The sequence below is a fragment of the Arvicanthis niloticus genome, unplaced genomic scaffold (genome assembly GCF_011762505.2).
Source record: "Arvicanthis niloticus isolate mArvNil1 unplaced genomic scaffold, mArvNil1.pat.X pat_scaffold_152_arrow_ctg1, whole genome shotgun sequence".
NCBI lineage: Eukaryota > Metazoa > Chordata > Mammalia > Rodentia > Muridae > Arvicanthis > Arvicanthis niloticus.
In genome coordinates, this window is record NW_023045472.1 from 548 (window position 1) to 23323 (window position 22776).

The 22776-nt window shown below is 45.2% G+C and overlaps 1 protein-coding gene across 3 annotated transcripts; it reads left to right on the forward strand.

The window, feature by feature from the left end:
* The first annotated feature begins 1628 nt into the window (after nucleotides 1-1628).
* Nucleotides 1629-22663, forward strand: LOC117701632 (transmembrane protease serine 12). Of its 3 annotated transcripts, none has more exons than XM_076706273.1 (5): nucleotides 1629-1912; nucleotides 11605-11800; nucleotides 14942-15210; nucleotides 19025-19167; nucleotides 22131-22641. In XM_076706273.1, the coding sequence occupies exons 2-5, from the start codon at nucleotides 11727-11729 to the stop codon at nucleotides 22380-22382; spliced, it is 738 nt and encodes a 245-aa protein (XP_076562388.1). In that variant the 5' UTR covers nucleotides 1629-1912; nucleotides 11605-11726; the 3' UTR covers nucleotides 22383-22641. The 3 variants fall into 3 exon arrangements, with proteins under 3 accessions (XP_076562388.1, XP_076562386.1, XP_076562387.1); XM_076706271.1 differs by lacking the exon at nucleotides 1629-1912 and adding an exon at nucleotides 8849-10674 and having other exon boundaries at nucleotides 22131-22663; XM_076706272.1 differs by lacking the exon at nucleotides 1629-1912 and adding an exon at nucleotides 10633-10771.
* Nucleotides 22664-22776: the final 113 nt, after the last annotated feature.

Consider the following 22776-nt stretch of genomic DNA (forward strand, 5'->3'; position numbering starts at 1 on the left):
TCATGGCCAGCCTCCCTCCTCTCTTCTCCTCTCCTCCTCTTCCCCCTCTCCCTCTCTTTCTGCTTTTCTCTCAACTCCCCGCCCCATGCCCTGAAAAAACTCTATACTATGCCATATTGTGGCTGGTCCCTCAGGGGGAAGGGATGCTCAGCATGGGCCTGCAAGGTCCCCCTTCCCCTTACCATACCTCGCCTCCACCAAACATATTCTTTATCTTTTTATAAACACAACATGCACTACTCTTCCTGACCCTCTGTTTCTGTTGAACCTTGTGCTTATAATCTGTGTTTAAAATCCCTGTAGGAAACCCACTCTGCTTTACACTGGCTAGTCCTTAAAGCCTCTGGACCACAGACAAGGATCTGAGTTCCCCTGAGTTGTGAGGTTCCTAAAAGATCCAAGAGAGCTAACCTGGGGCACCTGGCAGTGGCAGATGATGACATAAGCAGTTGCTAGGTCCCTGAGACCAGGCCGCTGGAATGGCCTGTGTATGAACAGGATTAGGGGTAAAGTCCCGGGTTTGGAGCCTAACAGTGGAAACATGCAGCTGGCTGTGCCCCTATCAATTCAGGTAGGGACTTAGTTAAGTGTCCCTTAACCCTGAAGAGAAAAGACAAATAGTTCTCCTGGCTACCTGCACCTTAATAGAGGTGTCACAGTAGCCTGGCCTTGTGTGAGCTGTAGTCTCAGCACCTCATCAAAGGTGCATGTGTACCTGTGAGTGTAGCAGTTACCCTGCACAGTCATCTGCCCCACTCTGTGTTGGGGCCTCCTAAATGTTAAAAGGGGACACCAGGCCCATTGATGCCACCCTGGGAATGAGTCCTGTCAGGCCTTAGCACACACAACTGAAAACCAGGCCTGGTGCTTATTAACTCTTTTTTTTTTTTTTTTTTTTTTTTTTGTTTTTTTCGAGACAGGGTTCTCTGTGTAGCCCTGGCTGTCCTGGAACTCACTCTGTAGACCAGGCTGGCCTCGAACTCAGAAATCCTCTGCCTCTGCCTCCCAAGTGCTGGGATTAAAGGTGTGCACCACCACCGCCCGGCGCTTATTAACTCTTGTGTTATTCACCAAGATGAGCCTCTAACCCTAAGATTTAATCTGTTCCTGGAAAGCCTAAAAATAACTGTGCTTTTCAAATCCACTCTTTGGTAAAATTATTATCTTTGGTATGTCTAATGAAGTGTGTGGTTTTGTAGAAGTTACTTCTCCACATTTTTTTTCTTTTGTTGTCCCTTGAAAAACTGGTTTTCCAAGGTCCTTATCTCAGTCAGGTTGTGTGAACACAGACTGTTAACCTCCCAGAGCTTCCTGGTAGACAGATTAGGTCTGCTCACTGTTAGTCCTGATCTGAGCACAGAGGCTGGAAACAAGGCCCTGGTGGCTGCACTGCATTGGAGATGGCAGAAGTGGTTCACAACAAGTATTTAAAATAAACCCCAGACAGAAATACAGTTTATGCCGGGCGGTGGTGGCGCACACCTTTAATCCCAGCACTTGGGAGGCAGAGGCAGGCAGATTTCTGAGTTCGAGGTCAGCCTGGTCTACAGAGTGAGTTCCAGGACAGCCAGGGCTACACAGAGAAACCCTGTCTCGAAAAAAACAAAAAAAAAAAAAAAAGAAAAAAGAAAAAGAAAGAAAGAAAGAAAAGAAGAAAGAAAGAAAGGAAGAAGAGAACAAGGCCAGCGTGGTAACAAAGTGACTCCCAGGCCAGCCAGGGCTATACATCGAACAAATGTCTCAAAACCAAAGCAACTAAACACCAACAAACAAAGAGAAGAGCTCCCGGACCCTGGGATGTATTTTCAGGAAGCCTACTAGATGTCCTCAGCTGTGCCACTACGTGCGGACTGTGGCCGGTTGTTCCTCTTTGCTGCAAGGCACTAGCCTGCTGGTCCTACCACGTTATTCAGTAAGTGATCCGTTTATAACTTATTTTGTTCTATGATTGCAACAATCCATGTGACCACTTCCACCGTGGAACATGTCACTCAGGTCAACCTGAACTCAATTTCCCCAGCCAAAGTCACTCACACCTGGCTCAGAATCATGGTTCTCCTATTAACTCTGGATTGACAGCTGTGTTTTGCTATCAAAATACAATGTTGCAAGAGGCATAGAAAAAAAGATTTGTATGTAATTAGGTTAATACAAGAAGATAGCCTTATATTGGTTTCTTTTGTTTTGTTTTGTTCTTGTTTGTTTGTTTTTGTTGAGACAGGGTTTCTCTGTGTAGCCCTGGCTGTCCTGGAACTCACTCTGTAGACCAGGCTGGCCTCGAACTCAGAAATCCGCTGCCTCTGCCTCCCAAGTGCTGGGATTAAGGGCGTGCGCCACCACCACCCAGCCTATTTCAAATTTCTTAAAAGGCTAACTTTAAAGGTTTTAGAATGAAGGTTTTACATGAATGAAGAGGTCGTATGTGCTGGCTGCAGTGCCCACAGAAGCCACAAGAGGGCAGCAGAGTCCCAGACGCTGGAGTTAAGACTGTTGTGACAGGAACCAAATAAGGTTTACTGCAAGAGCAGTGCATACTCAACTGGTGAGCCAGCTTTCCCTCCCAGACAATACAAGAAGTTAGTATTTTATGTTGCCTGTTAATTTTGCCATCCTTTTAACCAAACCAGATCTTACTTATTTTGTTTTATGCTTAATTTTGTACTTACCTACTTACGTACGTACGTACTTACTTAAAAATGCAGCAAGTCACACAGTAACAAGAACACTGCCTGCTAGGTTCACTAACAATTCCACTTTGGTTCACATCTGTGCTGGACAGTTTTATGTCAACTTGACACTAGCTAGAGTCATCTGAGAGGAGAGCCTCAATTGAGAAAATGTCTCCATAAGGTCAGGCTGTCAGCAGGCCTGTAGGGCATTTTCTTAATTAGTGATCAACGGGGAAGGGCCCAGCCCACTGTACATGGTGACACTCGTGGGCTAGTGGTCCTGGGTTCTATAAAGAAAGCAGGCTGAACAAGCCTCAAAGAACAAGCTGCTGATCAGCCCCCTCCATGGCCTCTGCATCAGCTCCTGCTTTCAGGTTCTGTCCTGGTGTGAGTTTTCTGTCCTGACTGCCTTCCATGACAGACTGATAAATTTTAAGGAAAATAAGCCATTTTTTCCCCAAGCTGCCTTTGGTCATGTCTCACCACAGCAAGAGACCCTAATGTCTATCACAACAAGAGAGCAGACACTAAGACACATCTTTTTAACTATAATTTATGTCTAGTTAAAGATGGACATCTTGTACATGGAGTCCACTTCTGTACCACATAGCAAGCTCACTTAAGTCACTAATGCTATTTCTAAACAGTATTTTCTTTTCCATTTTGGACACTGGATCTTCCTATGTATCATTGGATGGCCCAGAAACCTGTCAGATAGGGCAGGCTGGCCTTGGTCTCTTTGTGGTAATTTTCTGCCTTAGGAGTGCTGTGATTTCAGACAAGCACTGCTATGCCTAGGTTCAAAAATGTGTGCATGATGATCTTCAAACTGTAAATTTATTCAAAAATTTTTCTAAGGTCAATATTTAATTCATCAATGTAAAACTAGAACCCATTTCCCTCTGTTTAAAGCAACGAGCTTTCTTTAAAACATTTGTGTGTGTATGTGTGTGCACGTGCCTGTGTGTGCACATGTGGAGGCCAGAAATATCAGGACTGTCTTGACACTTGCAAGCTTTTCTTTGATATATTTTGTAATCCTCTTATTAACCCTTTCCTGGGGATTGGGGTTGTGGCTCAGTGGGTACAGGGTTTGCCTTAGTTGTTCTAGGCCCTGTGTACCACACCCGTTATGGAACAGACAGGCATGATGACACACAGCTGTGATCCTACACTGGGGAGGGGGAGCAGGAGGGTCAGAAGGTCAAGATCATCCATATCTATCTGACAGGTTCAAGAGCAGCCTAGGTTTCAAGAGGTCCTGTCTCAAAAAAAAGCAGGAGAGGGGTGGAGAGATGGCTCAGTGGTTAAGAGCACAAGCTGCTTTTGCAGAGGATCTAAGTTCAGTTCCCAGCACCCACTTGACAGCTCACAACTTCCTGTAATGCCAGCTCCGGGGAGCCAATGCCTCTGGCTTTTCAAAGCACTACATGTATGTTCACACACGCATATGCACACATGCATACACTTTGTTAATGTCTGTACACCTGTGCATATACTTCATTAAAAATAACGAAAATAAAAATATTTTTTAAAAAGCTGAGGGTGGATCTCTTTACCACTGACATTTTGTTTCAGATATTTTTCAGTTACGAAGTTTGGTTTTTAATAGGCACCACAGGGACTAAACTTCATGCTGACCTTCAGAGAGAGAAAGAAGAGAAAAGGCTTCCAGCTGGCAACTTGTCCAAAAAAGAAGCAAGTGGACTCAGGGACAAAAGATGCCTGCCATCTTCAAAGGGAAAAGGATCTCTCTCCTTCAGAGACCTTTGTGCTTTAGGATCTAAGAACAGGCTCCAGACCGGGCACTTTTCCTTCTGAACCTCGCAGCTGCTTACAGTTGGCAGATGAAAAGCACCTTTGGCATCTGTTCCCCTTGCTGCCATGTCCCTCTCTAGCATGGGGTACAATCAATGGGTTCAGACCAACTAGGAAAAGCCACACCACAGCAATGGAGGTCAGTTAATTGCCAAAAGAGCACAGATGGTGGTGCATGTCTTTAATCCCAACATGTGAGGTAGAAGCAGAGATATATCTGTGAGCGTGAGGCCAGCCTGAGCTACACAGTGAGTTCCAACCTCAGAACAAACTGAAACAAACTATTATAAGATGGTTATCAGTGTTGATGGATGTGTATATGGTATCAAGACCTATAATCCTAGCACTCAGGAGGCTGAAGCAGGAGGATTATTTGAAGCCAGCCAGACTCTGCCTCAAAGCTCACAAAACAGTTACTTATGCCAGCATTTCCAAAGTCACTAACACAAAGAAGTTAAACACAAAGCTTGTGTTTAGCTACCAGACACTAACTGAATGGCAGAGGTCAAAGGTCAAAGACAAAAGCAGAAATTCCCACACTTTAACCCCTAGACCCTGACTCCACGGACCTGGGCCCACGGGTCCATGATGTCTTTTTATGTAGAGGTCAAAGGGCAGTTCTGTGGATAGAGTTGGTTCTCTCCCACCTTTTCCAGGGTTCAGACTCATGTGTTTCCAGATTTGTTCTGCAAGCACCTTCACCTACTGGCCCCAACTTGCAAAGTCTTATGCAAGCACCTGAAGCCTGACTCCAAATGGCTTGCTGAACTTCATCCCTGATGGCCAATATCAACAAAGCACAAGGACTTTAGGCAGCAAGCTGCCCACTGCTCCACACAGAGCACGAAGGAAACCAAAAAACTTCCCTTTGTTCCCAAGAAACTCCCATTCAGGGCTTCTCTCTCCCTTTGAGATGTGCTGGATGACTCTGTCTCTGCAGCGTATCTGTTCTCTTTATTGTGTATATGGGAGATGTTTGTGGAGGTGTACACATGGGTAGATGCACATATATGCACATTTGCAGGATATTGATCACAAACTATGAACCCCGAGATTGTGTGCTTTACTAAAAACAAAACCAAAAACCCTGTTTCTAGCTGAGGTGTAGCTCAGCCCTTACCACACACCTTTAATCCCAAACAATGAAAGTAAAGTTAGTTTGTTGAAGGAAGCAGCCATGCTTGAAAGTGATTTCTAACTGAGGGGCAGAGAAAATGATGAATCACAGAAAGATCTGACAGAGCCATATATGCCCAACTCTCGTGTGAACAGACAGGAAAGGGAGGCTACTTAAGAGACAAACACAGAGGAAAAGAAGAAGTTTGAGCCAGAACAGCTGAGTTGACCAGTCAGGCAGAGTTCAGAAAGAACTAGGAAGGGGAAGCAGCAAGTCTCAGAGGCTGAAAACATTCTAGGTCTAAATTAGATTGTACACAGGCTAGAAGCTTTCAGGACTAGGCCTAGGTTATCAGACTGAAGCAGTAAGCAATTATATCAAGCAAATTAAAGATACATTTATATAAACATGCATAGGGGGACCAGGAATCAATCTCTAGTAATTACCTTGTTTTCTGAGATGGGGTGCCTCAATGGCCTGGAGCATTAGGCTAGGCTCGCCTCCCTGGTGCTGGGACTACAGGCATGTGCGGTCCATGGGTCTGGGCACTGATCTCAGATCCTCAAGCCTGTGCAGTACATTGCCGACTGGGGGTTTTCCTCTGTTCTTCCGATGCTCCTTCTCTTAGTTTGTCCTTGGCAGGAGTCTCACATCTGACCTTGACTGCGGCTCCTTGTGTTCTGCTGTGACATGCCTTTCAGACCCAGATCCACGAATTCTCACAAATCCAGTATATCACTACAGGTTCATCAAGACTGAGGTAAAATCAGGGCTCCGAGGTGGCTCTGGGAAGAAGGTGGCTTTCTGGGGAGGAGCAGTATAGCGTTGCAGTTCAAAGGTGCAAACGGTTGTGCAGGGAAGTCAGGATGTAAGGAACTCAAGTAGTTGATCAAGTGCAGCCAGGATCAGGAAGCAGAGGTGGGTGGTGCTGATGCTCAGCTCTTCTCCACTTACACAGTCCAGGACCCCATACAGGGAATGGTGCCGCCCACAATGGGTGCACCTTCCCACCACAATAAACAACCTAGATGACCCCCTTCAGGCCTGCCCAGAGGCCCTTCTCCCAGGTGATTCCAGATTCGCCTCAGTTGACAGCACTAGCCACCACCACAAAAATAGTCTCTAAACAATTTGAGTTACCCCTGTGATCTCATGCTAAAGGAAGGAAAAGGCTAAAGCCCTTGTCCTAGCAAGAGGAAGAAATCTCACATCTCTTTTGTTTCTTTTTTGTTGGGGCTGGAGAGATGACTCAGAGGTTGTTAAGAGCACTGGCTGCTTTTCCAGAGGTCCTGAATTCAATTCCCAGCACACACACCATGGCTTACAACCATCTGAAACAAGATCTGGTCCCCTCTTCTGGTGTGCAGACACACATGCAGGAAGAATGCTGCATACATACATACATACATACATACATACATACATTCATACATACATACATGAAATATTTTGGTCCAAGTCTATATTGTAAATTAAATGTGTGTGTGTGTGCGTGCACACACATACACACACACACACACTCCTTTGCTGTGAAAGTGTAACCCTGTAATAGGAGAAGCAGAGAACCTAGGATTGAGACTCCCGAGCTGTAACCGACCCATTTTCCAACAGTGATACTGTTCATTCGTTTCTTTTACAATATAGGAACTGTAGCTCCAGGATCAGTGTACCTTGGTACGACCAACCCTTGGGAGGCTGAGGCAGGAGGATCAGGAGTTCACGGCCAGCCTGAGTTAAATGAGACTCTGTCGGGCTGGTGAGATGACTCAGCGGTTGAGAGCACAGGCTGTTCTTCCCAAGGCCATGAGTTCAATTCCCAGCAACCACATGGTGGCTCACAACCATCTATAGGGAGATCTGATGCCCTTTTCAGGCAGGCTGATGTATACACAGCAGAGCACTCATACATTAATAACGTTAAAAAAAAAAAAAAAAAGAAACTCTGTCTCACAGTGGGGGGCAGTGGAGGATAAGGACACCCAGACACAGTTCTAGCACTGACTCACACAACCCCTAAGTGAAGTGGAAGACAGCAAGGAGGACAATCCCTGCTCTGGAGCAGACCCTCTCATCTTGACCCTCTGTGCTCCCGTCTGACAGGTGTATAGCCTGGCATGGTGCCTGTTACCATGGCTCCTTCACTTAGGACAGGGGGAAGAGCACATTTTGTTTGGGAAATTTTAACAGACAGGCAAGAATATGAGACAGTTTAATCTGGGACTCTATTTGGTTTGGGCCAGGCACTACCCTACTTTAATCCACAGGGTCCATATGTTGGAGGATAGCCAATTCCTGACAGCTATCCTCTGGTCTGCACACATGCACAGAGGCATGCATATGTTCACCCAGGCACACTCACAAAATAAAACACTTTTTTTAAAGGTAAGCATGGGGTGGAGAGAAGGCTCAGAAGTTAAAATGGAAGGCACTGGCTATCCTTCTAGAAGAGTAGGTTCAGTGCCCAGCACCACATGGTGGCTCAGAATCATCTGTAAGCCCAGGATCACAAGAGCTGCACAAGGGGGTTAAGAGATGACTTTCACTGTAAGTGAGGTTTGTTTTGTGATTTCTAAAAACTTCAAAGTTTACAATGAAAGGAGAATATAAACCCCACTTGTCCCCATTTAAAGACCCTGTTTGTCTCCATTTTGAGAACCAGGCCTTATTTTCAAAAAAGGCCATAAGACACTGAAGACCCCCATACTCGGGAGACCCTTCCTCAAGCCTCCAGATATCGCGACCACCCAAAAATCACAAGAAACCATACCTGGATGCAATCAGCAGAGGTTTATTAGGGGAGGAGCTGGCGGTCAAAAACGACAAGCCCTTTAGCTCCAAGAGCAGGGTTTTTGGCCCCGAGTGGTGGGATAAAGGGTCTTTTATAGCATGGGGTGGGGGGAGGAAGGCATTTTCGAGCGCTTACACATGATTGGTTGTTTTACAAATTTTGAACATAGCACTGGGAAGACCAAGGGAGGGGTAACCAAGAACAGTGGAACATTTCAGAGAATCTAGCCCAAATGATCTAGAGTCATGTGAGATCGCTCTGCACACTCATTCTTCTCAAAAATGTGGTTTTCACCATGCTATTGTGTCCTATTCTGCCATTTCAGATTACTATCTTTACTTTTTCCGGCTATAGGGCTATGGCCCCACCTAGGTGGCAGCATCTTTATCTGTAGTCAGGAATGCCTTCCTGCCTTGGGCGAGGCTTGGGGAATGTAATCCAGCAAGTGTCCTTCACCTGGAATGTGAAGGCCTGAAATCTTATTTTCAGTTCCGAGTTCTGTAAGGCGAAAAATCTACACATATATCATAAAATGGCCTTTATAAGTTTTCACTCTACACCACCAGCTTCAGGAATAGAGCATAAATCCCAGAAACTAGGTCATAAGACAGCAGCAGCTCTAGGGACAGACCCTAAAATCCAGAATAAAATAAAATAAAACCCCCTCCCAAAGAACAGCCTGGGGATAATCACAAAGTGGGGAACTATCTCAGAATGGGCCATCTGTGCTGGACAGCCCTATTTCCTCACATGATTGAACGCTCATGATACGGGAATATAGACCACTGATCACCTGTGACCTCCTAGCACCCACCAATGAAAATTTTGGCTACCTGACCCAAAAATTAGATTACCTAATCCTTCTAGAGAGCTCCCCCTATAAGAAGGGGAGTTCTCTCCTATAAGAAGGCCACCGTGCCTTTATCTGGTGTCGACAGTTCAAAGAATGGTTGACCCCACCACCATGTTGGTTGTTCTGCAGAACAAATACTCTTTGTTTTTGTATACTGAGTCTGGGGTCTTCCTTCAGCAATTTCCCGACCCTTACAACAGCTGGGAAACAAAGGCCACGGATGCTTAGGCTTTAAGCATGAGTCACTGCTGTTTTTTAACATTTTTGTTTGAAATATGTCCACTTAAAGGAATACTATTTATATGTAGGCAACCTTCACATCAAAGTTTGCTCTTATCTGTTAGCATTCTGTCTAAACTCCACCCCACAGTTACCTGGCAACAGCCAGGAAGGCCTGGCCCACTATAAATGGGGTTGCTTGCCCCTCCTCTCTTGCTCTCTTGCTCTCCTGTCTTCTTGCACCCACCCCCTCTGTCCCCTTGCCTTTTCCCTCCTCTCTCTAGGTGTTCATGGCCAGCCTCTACTTCTCTACTCTCTCCCTCTCTCTGCCTCGCTCTGCCTCTACTACCCTCTTAACTCCCCTCCCCATGCCCTGAATAAACTCTATTCTATAATATACCGCCACCGTGTAGCTAGCTGGTCCCTCAGGGGGAAGGGATGCCTCGGGCATGGGCCCGATGAGACATCCCCTTCCCCATACTGCACCACACGCACCCACAGAACATATTATATCTCTTTATCTTTTTATAAACACATCACCATATCCGTTTTGTTTGTTTGTTCTCCGAGGCAGGATTTCTGTGTAGACCAGGCTGGCTTTAAACTCAGAGATCCCCCTGCCTCAGCCTAGGATTAAAGGCCTGCATGTCACCACGCCTGGCAGTTTTTTCCGTATTAAATGTTTACTTATTATTAGGGACATCCATGGACGTATAAGTATGTGAGTATGAGTGGGCGAGCCACGGTGCCTGTGGCCGTGAGAGGACGTCTTCTGGACCCCGCTCCCTCCTTTCAGACCAGGTGGGCGCGCTTGTGAGGGCAGGACTCCACCTGACGCCATGGCGAGGCCTCCCTTCCCCTCCCTTCCTACCCTCAAGTGCTGCAGGCCAACCTCTTCAACTCCGTGCCCACAGCCCCGCGGTGCGCGGAGGCCCTCTTTCCCACCGGAGCCGGCGACATTCCGGAAGCCCAGGGCGGCCTCGCCAGCGGGAAGGCGGGAAGCGGCCGAGGACCAGCAGGCACCGCGCGGGGCTCGCCGCCATCTCGGGGCCTGCGTCCGCCATGGCGTCATGGGCGCTGCTGTGCCTGGGCGGCGCCCTCGTGTACTCGCAGCTGCACTCGCTCTCCCTCACGGAGGGCTCCAGTCCGGCACAGGGACAGGCCACCACGCCAGGGCCGCCGGAAGAGGAGCAGCCGGTCACGAAGGGCAGTATCTGGTCATGCGCAGCCCCAGCACCCGGGGACCTTGCCCGCTGTCCCACCTCAGCCACGCAGGACTCAGCTGCTCCCAGACCGTTGGTAGCCATGTCAGTGATACCTCAAAAATGCTCCGCACTTATTTTTCTAGACAGACTTACTGATGTTCATGGCTCAAAGGGCTGTTAGGTGACCTTTTCAGAATGCACTTGAGAATAACTATTCAACAGGATAAATGGCAAGAATGATGGATATAGCTTGTAGTTCTTGACTTAGCAATTGCAACTTTTGTTTGTTTTATGCCAGAGACTGATGATTTACACACATTGATCCTACATACCCTTACTACTGAGCTATGTCCCAAACACATGCACGCACACACGCTTTTGAGATCAGGTCTCACTATACAGTCCAGGCTGGCCTGGAATTTGTGATATTGCTGTCTGGTCCTCTTGAATGCTGGCGTTACAAGTGTTTACTACCACTGGGTAGTGGTGGCGAACACCATTAATCCCAGCACTCTGCAGCCAGAAGTGTGTGATCTCTGAGTTCAAGGCCAGCCTTGTCTACAGAGTTCTGAAACATCCAGGGTTACGCAGAAAAACTCTTGTCTCAAACACAAAAACATCTAGTGTATACTAGCATGTTGACTGGATCTTAGACTTTTAATCACTATTCCTCAAAGGAAAGAACATGGTACGTCGCTAGTGAAACTTATTTTTACATTCTTGGGCAATAGAGTTATTAATAAATTATGTTGACTATGTGTCTTACTAAGTAGTCAAATATGGCATGATTGTTTAAATTCCTTTGCCATTCAGAATTTCAGCTTGCTTCGTCAGTGTCTACACAGAAATGTAAAGGACTATGCTAGTGTATTCAGGCTAGGAAGTAACACAAAACATGGATGATGATTCCAAATAATGTATTGCTTTGTTTTTAGATTGTGGAATAGCACCACTTAGAGGTGCTCTGGAAGGGTCTCGGATTATAGGAGGTACACAAGCTGATGTTGGCGCGTGGCCGTGGCAGGTTAGCCTGCAGGTCCAAGATGGCAACTTTCTTATGCACGTATGTGGTGGTGCCCTGGTGAGAGACAGGTGGGTCCTCACGGCTGCTCACTGCACTAAAGAGGCGAGGTAGGTGTTCATAATGGGACTCCCATTTTCTTCGCTTGGGAATAATTTGGGATGGTACTGACTTTGGTTAAGCAGTATGTCTATATATAATTTCCTAGATATATTATACTGCATTTGTTGAAATGAATCCTTTAAATCACAGGCTGGCGACTGTTTCTGTGGATATTTTATAGGGTTTACAAGCTATATAGTCTGTTATATTTTATTAGTATAAAAGTAACTGTACATAAGTGGAGAATATACAATTAAATGACTGTTGCTATGATCCTGTAAAACCGTACATATAATTATCGATTTGTATATGTGAAAATATACTTTGTTCATGAGTTGTGTAAAAACAAGGCAGTTCAGAGTTAATCTTTATTATTTGAGCTCCGACAGAGACTCTTTGGCTTCATTTGCTTAGAGTCATAAAATCCCATCTTCATGTGATTTCTGGGACCAAAACATAATTCCCAGAGCTGCCTCCATTCTGGATGGATGCAGAATTCTGTTTCCATCCTAGTGATTATATGGTATGGGGCAATTATGATAGACTTTTCTTAAAGAGTCTCTTTGCTTTTTCTAAAACAGTTCATATTTATGCATGTGAGTGGTATGTATGTATGTATGTATGTGAGTGGTATGTATGTCTGTCTGTATGCATGTGACTGGTATGTATGTCTGTCTGTATGCATGTGAGTGGTATGTATGTATGTATGTATGTGAGTGGTATGTATGTGTGTATGTATGTGAGTAGTATGTATGTCTGTATGTATGCACGTGAGTGGTATGTATGTATGTGAGTGGTATGTATATATGTATGTATGTATGTATGTATGTTCACCGTGTGCGTCTCTGGTGCCCAAGGGAGCCAGAGAAGGCATCTGGAATTGTAAATGGCTGTCAGCCATCATGAGGATGCCGGAGAAAGAGCCTGGGTCCTCTGCAAGAGCAGTAACAGTCTTGCCCCTGAGCCATCTCTCTAGCTCAGAAGAATCCCTTCAAAGATGTTGGTGAGGAGGAGAGGGGGTGGCAGTATGGTGCTGTCTTCTATATATTATCTTTGTCTTTTAGCTCCTATTGCTAATTAGCTTTCTCATCAACTTTTATGATGAATCATCTGATTGGTCCAGCCTAGCTTTTCACTTTAGATGAAAGCAACATAGACCAGCTTATTAATGAACCATCCTTTGGTCAAGGGTTCATCCCTGTCCTACAGAACTCCAAAGGGTTTGGATCATGTATATTAATTAAATCCAGGCACCTTGACACAGAATGGGTAAATCTTGTACAAGCATGTAGGTGTGTCGCCTCTGAGTACCAGTGTGGTCCTGGGGGCTGAACCTAAGGCTTCACACATGTCAGGTAAGTGTTCCAGTACAGAGCTACTATTTTCCACCGTGTATATAGCACTGAAGAAGAGTGTATGTGGAGGGATGGATCTGGGGTCTGTCACAGGGCAGAACCACAGGGTTCCTGTGAGCCAGCTTCCACCGAGCAGACTGTGGGGATTAAGCTTTCTTTGTTCTCATTCTCATATATCTGTTTATTTTCTTTTATAACTGTGGCATAAATTCATGCCTCTGGGCACGCCTGTGTGGGATTTTCTAGATTAGGTTAATTGAGGTGGGGTCCACCCTGACTGAGGGAAGTAACTGAGTAAAAAAGGAGAATGCAGCTAAGCACTGGCCACACCTGCCTCTCTCTGCTCCCTTCCTGATACCTGTGTCTAGCCTTCTGACAATTCCGCCTCCTTGCGTTCCCTGCCATGATGGACTAAGAGTGTGAACTAGAATAAATCCTTCTCCCCTACATTGGTTTTATGAGAGTAGTTTATCCCAGCATCTAGACAAATAGTACAACTTTGTCTGAAAAAAAAAAAAAAACAAAAAGAAAACAACAACAAACTCCCCCCCCCAAAAAAAAAACCAACGAACCAACCAACCAGCCAACCAAACAAACAAACAAAAAAGCCCAAATAAATCCTGTCTCATGTCAGAGCTGTGTATTCACCTGTCTTCTTTTTAGTTTAATTTTATAATATTCTAGTGCTAAGATCCAGATGTTTTATTCTAGTATATTTCTAAAAATGAGAGGCCTGCAAGATGGCTCTGTGGTAAAAGCACTGGCTGCTCTAACAAGAGGACCAGGTCTGCATTCCCTGCACCTACATGGCAGCTCAGAACTCCCTGCGACACCAGTTTCACTTTCAGGGGATCTGACGTCCTCTTCTGGCATTCTTGGGCATCAGGCACACACATGGTGCACAGATATATATGCAGGCAGAACATAGACAATTTATTTTTAAATCTTGTTTTGTTTTTTGGTTTTTTTGTTTGTTTTTGTTTTTGTTTTTTGAGACAGGGTTTCCCTGTGTATCCCTGGCTGTCCTGGAACTCACTCTGTAGACCAGGCTGGCCTCCAACTCAGAAATCCACCTGCCTCTGCCTCCCAAGTGCTGGGATTATAGGCGTGCGCCACCACCGCCCGGCTTATTTTTAAGTCTTAAATTACAAAAGGAGAGGAAATATTTTCCCACATGCTTGTCACACAGCTTCAAGTTTTAAACTTACATCTTTTAATGACCTTTGTTAGTGTGTATTACACATGACTTGTGACAGTTTTATAAGTGTATGTAGTGCATTCGCTCCTGTACTCCTCTTGCCCCTCCCACCCAGGCCTATGCGTGCTAAGCCTGCACTCTGCAGGGTTAGCCTTCTCTTCCCATCATTTCGAAGGACATTCCAGAACTATCATCTTGCCTGTGGCAAAGACAGCACCTCTTATTGAAAAGAACTCTAAGTTTTTAATCCATTTGGAGTTTACTTTGGTGGTTTGTGCTATTTCGAGGATTTAACGTTTTCTTTCCAAACAGGTAGTTTTCTCACCACCATGTATGGAGTAACTTAGTCCTCTGTTCATTAGTAGAACAGGCTATCCTAGTCGGCCACGAAGTTCTCATGTACTGGAGTCAGCTCTGAGCCTCCTGTCCCCCTTCTCTCCTTGCCTTGGCTGTGTCATGAAGTTTGAGCTTTTATTTTATACTTTATGTCACCTGGAAGTCGGCTTAAAACTTTGTTGTCAGTCGGATATCTAGGGGAAATGAAAGAAATTATTTAAGTGGCCCTCTTGGTAATAAGAATATTCGCTTTCTTTCAGAGATCCTCTGAAATGGAGAGCAGTGATCGGGACCAATGACCTCATCCAGAACCACTACTATAGCAAGAATATACGGATAACAGCCATCGTCATCCCACCGGGTTTCATTATGGAAACGTTCGCGAACGATATCGCGCTGTTCCGTCTGAAGAGAGCCGTGAGGTACAATGACCGTGTTCAGCCCATTTGTCTACCTTTTGGTGTTTTCCAAAAACTGGACCAAAACACAGCGTGTTTTATAAGTGGCTGGGGAAGAACCAAAGAAGAAGGTAACTATAGTCTGAATCCAACTGAAATACCTTCCTGGATGTTGGCAGAGGGAGGGATCCATTTGCATATAGATATCCTTGTGTGCATCTCTTTTGAACTACTGACTGATTAGCTGACTGTGCCAGGGGTCAGATCTCATGCTGGGCACACACTGGGCAAACAGTGGACCACGAGGTTTTATTCCTGCCCTGTTTTATATTTTTCTTTATTTTTACCTCTTTATTGACCCCAGAGCTAAACAACTGATTCTTATAAACCATAAAAAAGAACATTTTTACTTTGAATTTTCTTTCTTTTGGTGAGAGAAATTTCCTTGTATAAGCAGAAGTAGGACCCCTGGTTATGCACACCAACTACTTGAACTAATTTCACACCTGAGAGTGACAATCTGGTGTCCCTATAGGTCACAGCCTTGATGAGAGAATTTGCACTTAAATGAGAACGTTGGTGATCCGAGGATTCTGTTTACTTTCCTGTTCATCTAATGCCCTATGCAGGACTAGGCAGGATGATGCCTGTGACTTGTCTCTCACACAGAGGCGATATCTGATGATCATACACCTGACAGGGATAATAGAAAATCCCTGTCTTTGGGAATAGCAGCAGCTTCTGGACAAGTCTGTGTCACAGGGTTCTGCTCCCTTAACATCCCTGTTGCAAATGCCACTGCCGCTGCCGCTACCGCTACCGCTACCGCCACCATTCTGTTTGACCACCATCCCAGCTGGTCTAGGTTTGTGCCACAACACAGAGCCTATGGATGCCAAAAGCTGAGAGTCTATGGAAACAGAGCTATACATGTGTAATCCCAGAATGGGCCAAGAGGATCAGGAGTTCCAGGCCATCCTCAGCTATATGTGGCATGAACTCAAGGCCAGCCTAGGCTACATGAAATCCTGTCTCAGCTACCACTTCCCTACCTCCATTCCCTCCAACACTCCATCCATGGCCCTCAAAAAAGAAGCAGTTAGGACTCACACTGAGGTCTTTGAGATTCTGAGGCGTGATTATTTAACTAGTACAAGGACCTAGTTCTTGAGGGGAATCAGTTTGGAGCCTATTAGAGCAAGTACTAAGACATGTTTTCCATTGCATGTGGGCCTAGCAAGTGGATTATGGATTTTTTTTTAAAGACAGGGTCTCCTGTAGCCAAGACTGGCTATGTTGTCAAAGATGGCTGAGGCTGGGTATGTTGGTACATACCTTAAATCTCAGTACCTGGGAGGCAGAGGCAGGTGGATCTCGGGAGTTTAAACCCAAATAGATGGTTGTGAATCTGGGCAGATGTGCACCACACATCCATGTTTAATTTGTGGTTATTTAGGCAGTAATGGGAGAATTTTAGGAAACACTTTGTAAATACTGTTTTTCTTGAGCACTTTTTAAAAATGTTTCCATTGATTGATTGATTGTATGAGTGGTTTGCTGCATGTGTATCCACATACCAGAAGAGAGAGGGCATCTGTGCCCTTGGAGGGGGTTCTAAGCCACCATGTGGTTGCTGGGAATTGAACTCAGGATCTCTGGAAGAGGCTGTTAACCACTGAGCCACCTCACCACCCTTTTCTTGAGCACTTTTGAAGGAAGAGAAGGAAAACACCATCATACAGGAAAAACAACACAAAGGACTGTAGCCCCGAATCCCAGCCTTGCCATGCTCTAACTCCAAGCAACACAATAGGACTGTAGCCCCGAATCCCAGCCTTGCCATGCTCTAACTCCAAACAACACAATAGGACTGTAGCCCTGAATCCCAGCCTTGCCATGCTCTAACTCCAAGAGCATGCGTACTTGGCCAGTTGGCATACATCTTTAATCCCAGCACTTGAGAAGCAGAAGCACATAGATCTGTGTGAGTTTAAGGCCAGAGTTGTCTACATAGCAAGTGGCAGGCTAGCCAGGCTACACAGAGAAACTCTGTCTCAAAGTCGAACTCACTAACTAACTCACTAACTAACTCACTAACTCACTAACTCACTAACTAACTCACTCACTAACTCACTAACTCACTAACTGACTAACTCACTCACTAACTCACTCACTAACTCACTAACTCACTCACTAACTCACTAACTCACTAACTAACTCACTCACTAACTCACTAACTCACTTACTCACTCACTAACTCACTCACTAACTCACTCACTCACTAACTCACTCACTAACTCACTCACTAACTCACTAAAGGGAGCATCGTCATCTTAATGAGCTGCTGACAGTTATTATCAAGTAACAATATAAGAACAGCTGCCATTTATTGTTCATGACTAAGTGTAACCCTGCTGCTGTGTGAGACTCAAAGGACTAAGATACAGAGCAGTAGAACAGGATGCTCTACCAATGTCCTACCCTGACCGCTGTGAACTGTCCACACTGTGTGCGTGTGTAAATGTGACATATAAATTTGTCAAAACTTAAATGTGTACTCTTAGGTAGCTCAGGGGTTCAGAGCACTTGTTGCTCTTGCAGAGGACCTGGTTCAGTTCCTAGAACTCACATTGTAGCTCACAACCATCTATAACTTGAGTTCTAGGGGACACATTGCTCTCTTCTGAACTCCACAGGCACCAGGCACACATGTGTGCATGTATACATACATACATACATACATACATACATACACACATTACATACATGCAGGCAAGACATCTATATACATAAGATACATCTTTAAAATGTATTCTCTTTAAAAGACACATGTCAGAGAATAGTGAGATAAGCTACACGTGTCAGAGAATGGTGAGATAGGCTGCACATGTCAGAGAATGGTGAGATAAGCTGTTGACTAAGAGAAAAGCATTTGTTCAGAGATCCTGGGAGAGCTGTGAAGAACCTGTACAGCTGACTGGGTTGTAAGTTTGCTGATGATTTGAAAAGCTCTCTCACTGAAGCAGACCACAGATGCCAACAGTAAGTGAAGAGATGCTGACATCACTGACAGCACAATGAGAAGTCACCACATCTAATAAATCCAGTGGTCACAACCCAAAGACACACAGTGCCAAGTCTGGACAAGGATGTGGAGAAACCAGAATGAACAGTTAGTAAGATGGCCAGGAATAAGACCAACATATATAGATCTGTTTTGTTTCTATGTACTAGCAAAAATTAGGGAATATAATTTAAAAGCCAGGGGCTGGAATAGGATACTGACATATAACATTACCCTACATGAAATAAGCCAGTCAGAAATTGCAGTGTAGACTACAGTTCCATTTATATAATGAAAGGCCTCAAATGGGCAAACCATAGACAGAACGTAGATAAGGAGCTCTGAACATCCAAAGGGCATTGGGAAAACAGACCTTGGTTCAATGACACAGAGACAGCAGTCAATGGAACCGTTCAGTCCCTGTCTTCAGTAAAAACTGGTGACCTTCATTAAATGCATATACTCTAGTTTTTCAGAGGTCTTAATTTTTAAAGGGAAGGTCTCATGTAGCCTAGGCTGTCCTTAAGCCTACTGTGTAGCTGAGGATGACCTTGAATGTATGATCCACATCTCCTTCCTGTGTGCTGGGATCACAGACATGTGCCACAACCCTATCATATGACATAGGGGCAGAACCCAGGGCTCTGTGCATGGTAGGCCAGCACTGGTCCTGTTTTTAGATTTTGAGTCTGAATCTCATTCTGTGACCCAGGCTAGCCTTGAACCAATAGCAATCCTCCTGCTTCAGCATCCAGCGTGCTAAAATTACATGTGTATAGAGCAGCACACGTGGACTACACACCAACATTTTAAAGCATTGTAAAGTTGCCTGCAGTTATTAAGATGTAACATAAAGGGCTTTGTTGTTCTGCTGCTGACAGGCAATGGCACAAACGTTTTACAAGAGGCGAAAGTACACTTCATCTCTCGGGAGGTTTGTAACTCTGACAGGAGCTACGGAGGAGTGGTTCCTAACACTTCATTCTGTGCAGGTCACGAAAATGGGACCTTTGACACCTGCAGGGTAAGACCAAAGACTTAGATGCTTTCTAAAGCCAGGAGGAACCCAAACAAAGGCCTTTGCTCTGGTAATCTTAATTATCAGGCCTAATCAAAAATTCTGTTTTTTTTTCTACTTCAATAATCCATGCTTCGATTGGATTTCCTGGTTCTTATCCTTATTATCATTTGATCCTGATAGGATCAAATCCAGGCAATATTTTTCTTGAATCTGGCATCCCCACCCTTCTCTTCTCCTCTTTGGTTTAAAGGGGGGGAGTAGTGGGGGAAGTTGAGGCAAAATTTCTCTGTGTAGCCCTGGTTGCCCTGAACTTGCTCTGTAGACCAGGCTGGCTTCCAATTCAGAGATCTGCTTGCCTCTGCCTCCCAAGTGCTGGGATTAAAGGTGTGAGCCACCGCTGCCTAGCTTATAATTTTATTTCATTTACTGGGTGACTTGCCTGGATTCTTCTGTGTGTGTGTGAGTGTGTGTGTGGTGCCTGAGGAGGCCAGAAGAGGGTGTCAGATCCCCTGGAACTGGAGTTATTGATGGTTGTGAGTGAGCTGCCTTGTGGGTGCTGGTAATTGAACCCTGGTCCTCTAGAAAAATATCCAGTGCTCTTAACCCCTGAGCCACTTCTCCAGTCTCCTTTGTCTCTCTCCCCACCCCTTTTTTTTTTTTTTGTCACCCAGAGCCATAATGCAGTGTATAACATAATGCAGTGTATAACATAATGCAGTGTATAACATAATGCAGTGTATAACATAATGCAGTGTATAACATAATGCAGTGTATAACATAATGCAGTGTATACATCCATGTGCACACACTCAAAAGGAAACCATGCCTCATTCTCTCACCCTCCTCTACATGTAAGCAGATACTAATCTGTAGGACTCCATGTCCTCAGCATTTCTGGAAATATCAGCATGTGGTCTTTCATGACTGGCTCGTTCATTCTCCTGTTTGGGGGTTGCCCAGACTGGAGAGTGCAGTCGTCCAGTTACTTGACTTGTTTCATCATACCCAACACCACGGAAGGAAGAGGGGTTATTTTCTCTCACAGCTGAGGGGACAGAGTCCACCTGTCATATGGCCACCCTCAGGAAGCAGAGGCGGCGACTGCACAGAAAGCTTACCTTCTTCTTCGTGTACAGTTAAGGCAGCAAGCACTCTTATCCCCAACTTTGAGCACATAGCTCTCCGTGTGTGCTCCATGCGTGCTCCATGCGTGCTCTACAAGCATTTCCTCCTGTTCTGTCTGCTGTATTTTGTTGCTGCTCCTGTGTCTGGTCATCGATGCTTTGTACTGGGGACCAGTGCCAGAGCCTTGTGCATGTTAGCAATGTTCTGCCACTGACCTCAGTTGTTATCTGCTTGTTGTCTGAGACAAGGTCTCACTGTGGAATCCAGGCTGGCCTGGAACTCACAGAGCTCTGCTTGCATCTGCCTCCGAGTGCTGGGGTTCAAGGCACGAACCCTACACCCAGCTGCTTGTTTGTTTGTAAATACAGAACGTTATTTGGACCTTAAATTTCCAATTTTTATGAAATGCAATTTCCTCCTGGCCTTATCTCATATGACTCTCTTTCCACATGGGAAACTGGACCTCTCAATTCCAAGTGCACACTGTGCCACCAAGCTTCATGCCATGTCAGCTCTCTTGTGCTTGACTCTTATGCCCATTGCTGCTTCCAAACCCACTGCCTGCACTGCACACAGGTGCCCTGACTCTTCTCTTCCTGTACATTCCTATTCCTGCAATCTAGGGTGTATGTCTCCTATGTTCTCTCTCTTAAAAATCTTTATGTGTGAAACAGTGAAATATTTGGCTTAAATGAATTGCATTCCCTGAAAAAACACCATCAAAAACAGTTATTTCAATAAACATTCAGTGCCTCCCCAGTTGACACTCAGAGCTGGTCCTTAACCTCCAGACATGGAGAGAATGCCTTCAGCCTCCTTGTGGCTGCGAGGACATGACCAGCAATCGTGACCAGCACTTTTGGGTCTTGTAGAACCTGGAGAAGCTGGTTACTTAGGGTACTGTTGACAGCCCTCCCTTGCTCGCACCTGCCTGCATTAGCCAGTCTCAACACTTGAGGACATGCCGTTCCTGTGGACAAGGCGTGGGAGCAAAGGCACACAACTGAAGCACTTCCTCACATCTGCACAGAGCCATTCCCACACGACGCTAAAGCAAAGGAAATACTCTAAACGGAGTTGTTTTCAATCTTTTGTATTCCTCCTAAATTATGTTCCTCCTGAGAACTGTAAGATCCAAACATTTCATTTCTAGTATTCTGGTTCACAGCCATGTAGAGGAATTGATCCTCCAGCTGTGCCTGAGCAGATGACACATGTCCTGTATGGTTGGAATATTAGGCTAAAAATATTGTCCTGGCTGGGCGGTGGTGGCGCACATCTTTAATCCCAGCACTTGGGAGGCAGAGGCAGGCGGATTTCTGAGTTCGAGGCCAGCCTGGTCTCTTTCTCTCTCTCTCTGTTTTTTTTTTTTTTTTTTTTTTTGGTTTTTTTGAGACAGGGTTTCTCTGTGTAGCCCTGGCTGTCCTGGAACTCACTCTGTAGACCAGGCTGGCCTCGAACTCAGAAATCTGCCTGCCTCTGCCTCCCAAGTGCTGGGATTAAAGGCATGTGCCACCACCGCCCGGTGAGAAACCCTAACTCAAAAAACCAAAACCAAAACAAAAAAAATATTGTTCTGATTTCCCAAGACATTATATTAATATGTTAAGGGTTATCTTAGTAATGTGTGTAGTCTGGAGCCATCCCAGTGAAACACCAGCTCCCTGCACCTCCTTCCCTGGGCTTCCTCCTGACAGTGAGTGTAGAGAGAAAACGTGTGTTATCCTTGGAGGTGTAGTGAGAAGGGATATTCACAGAGCAGGTGTAGTGTAGTGTAGCCAAGTTGTCTCAGCTCTATGATTGCATAACAAGTAACCAGACTCTCTTGGGATCTCTGGCAGGGTGACAGTGGTGGCCCGCTAATGTGCTACCTACCAGAGCACAAAAGATACTTCGTGATGGGAATCACCAGTTACGGACACGGCTGCGGGCGGAGACATTTTCCTGGTGTCTACAGCAGCCCATCCTTCTTCCAGCAGTGGCTGACACACTATTTATCACAGGGAAACACCAAGCGCCTGTTTAATATGGACCTGGTGCTTGGCCAGGTCCTCACAGTCCTAGGTTCTGTCATCCTTCTAGGAGTAACATAAGGACCCTCTGGGGGCTGAGGTGTCACTCTGCCCCTGCCGTGCCTGACAAGAGCATTGTTTTCATGGATCACCCTAGTGCTTCCGTGTCAACACTGGGTTGATTTTGTTTTTTTTGAACAAAAAGGATTCTGACAGATACATAGACCAAATCCCATGTTTCCTCGTTAGAACCTGATTCATAATTCTATATTTGGAATACTTTCCTAGGGTTTGTATAAAATATTCACTTCACTATGTACTTTATGTGTAGAAAGGACAATAAACAGTTTATAATTTAACTGAAAACTTTTTTAATAATTTATTTTTATTTTATGTGAGTTGACGTTTTTCCAGCATGTGTGTCTGTGTGAGGGTGTTGGATCTCCTGGAGCTGGAGTTACAGACAGTTGTGAGT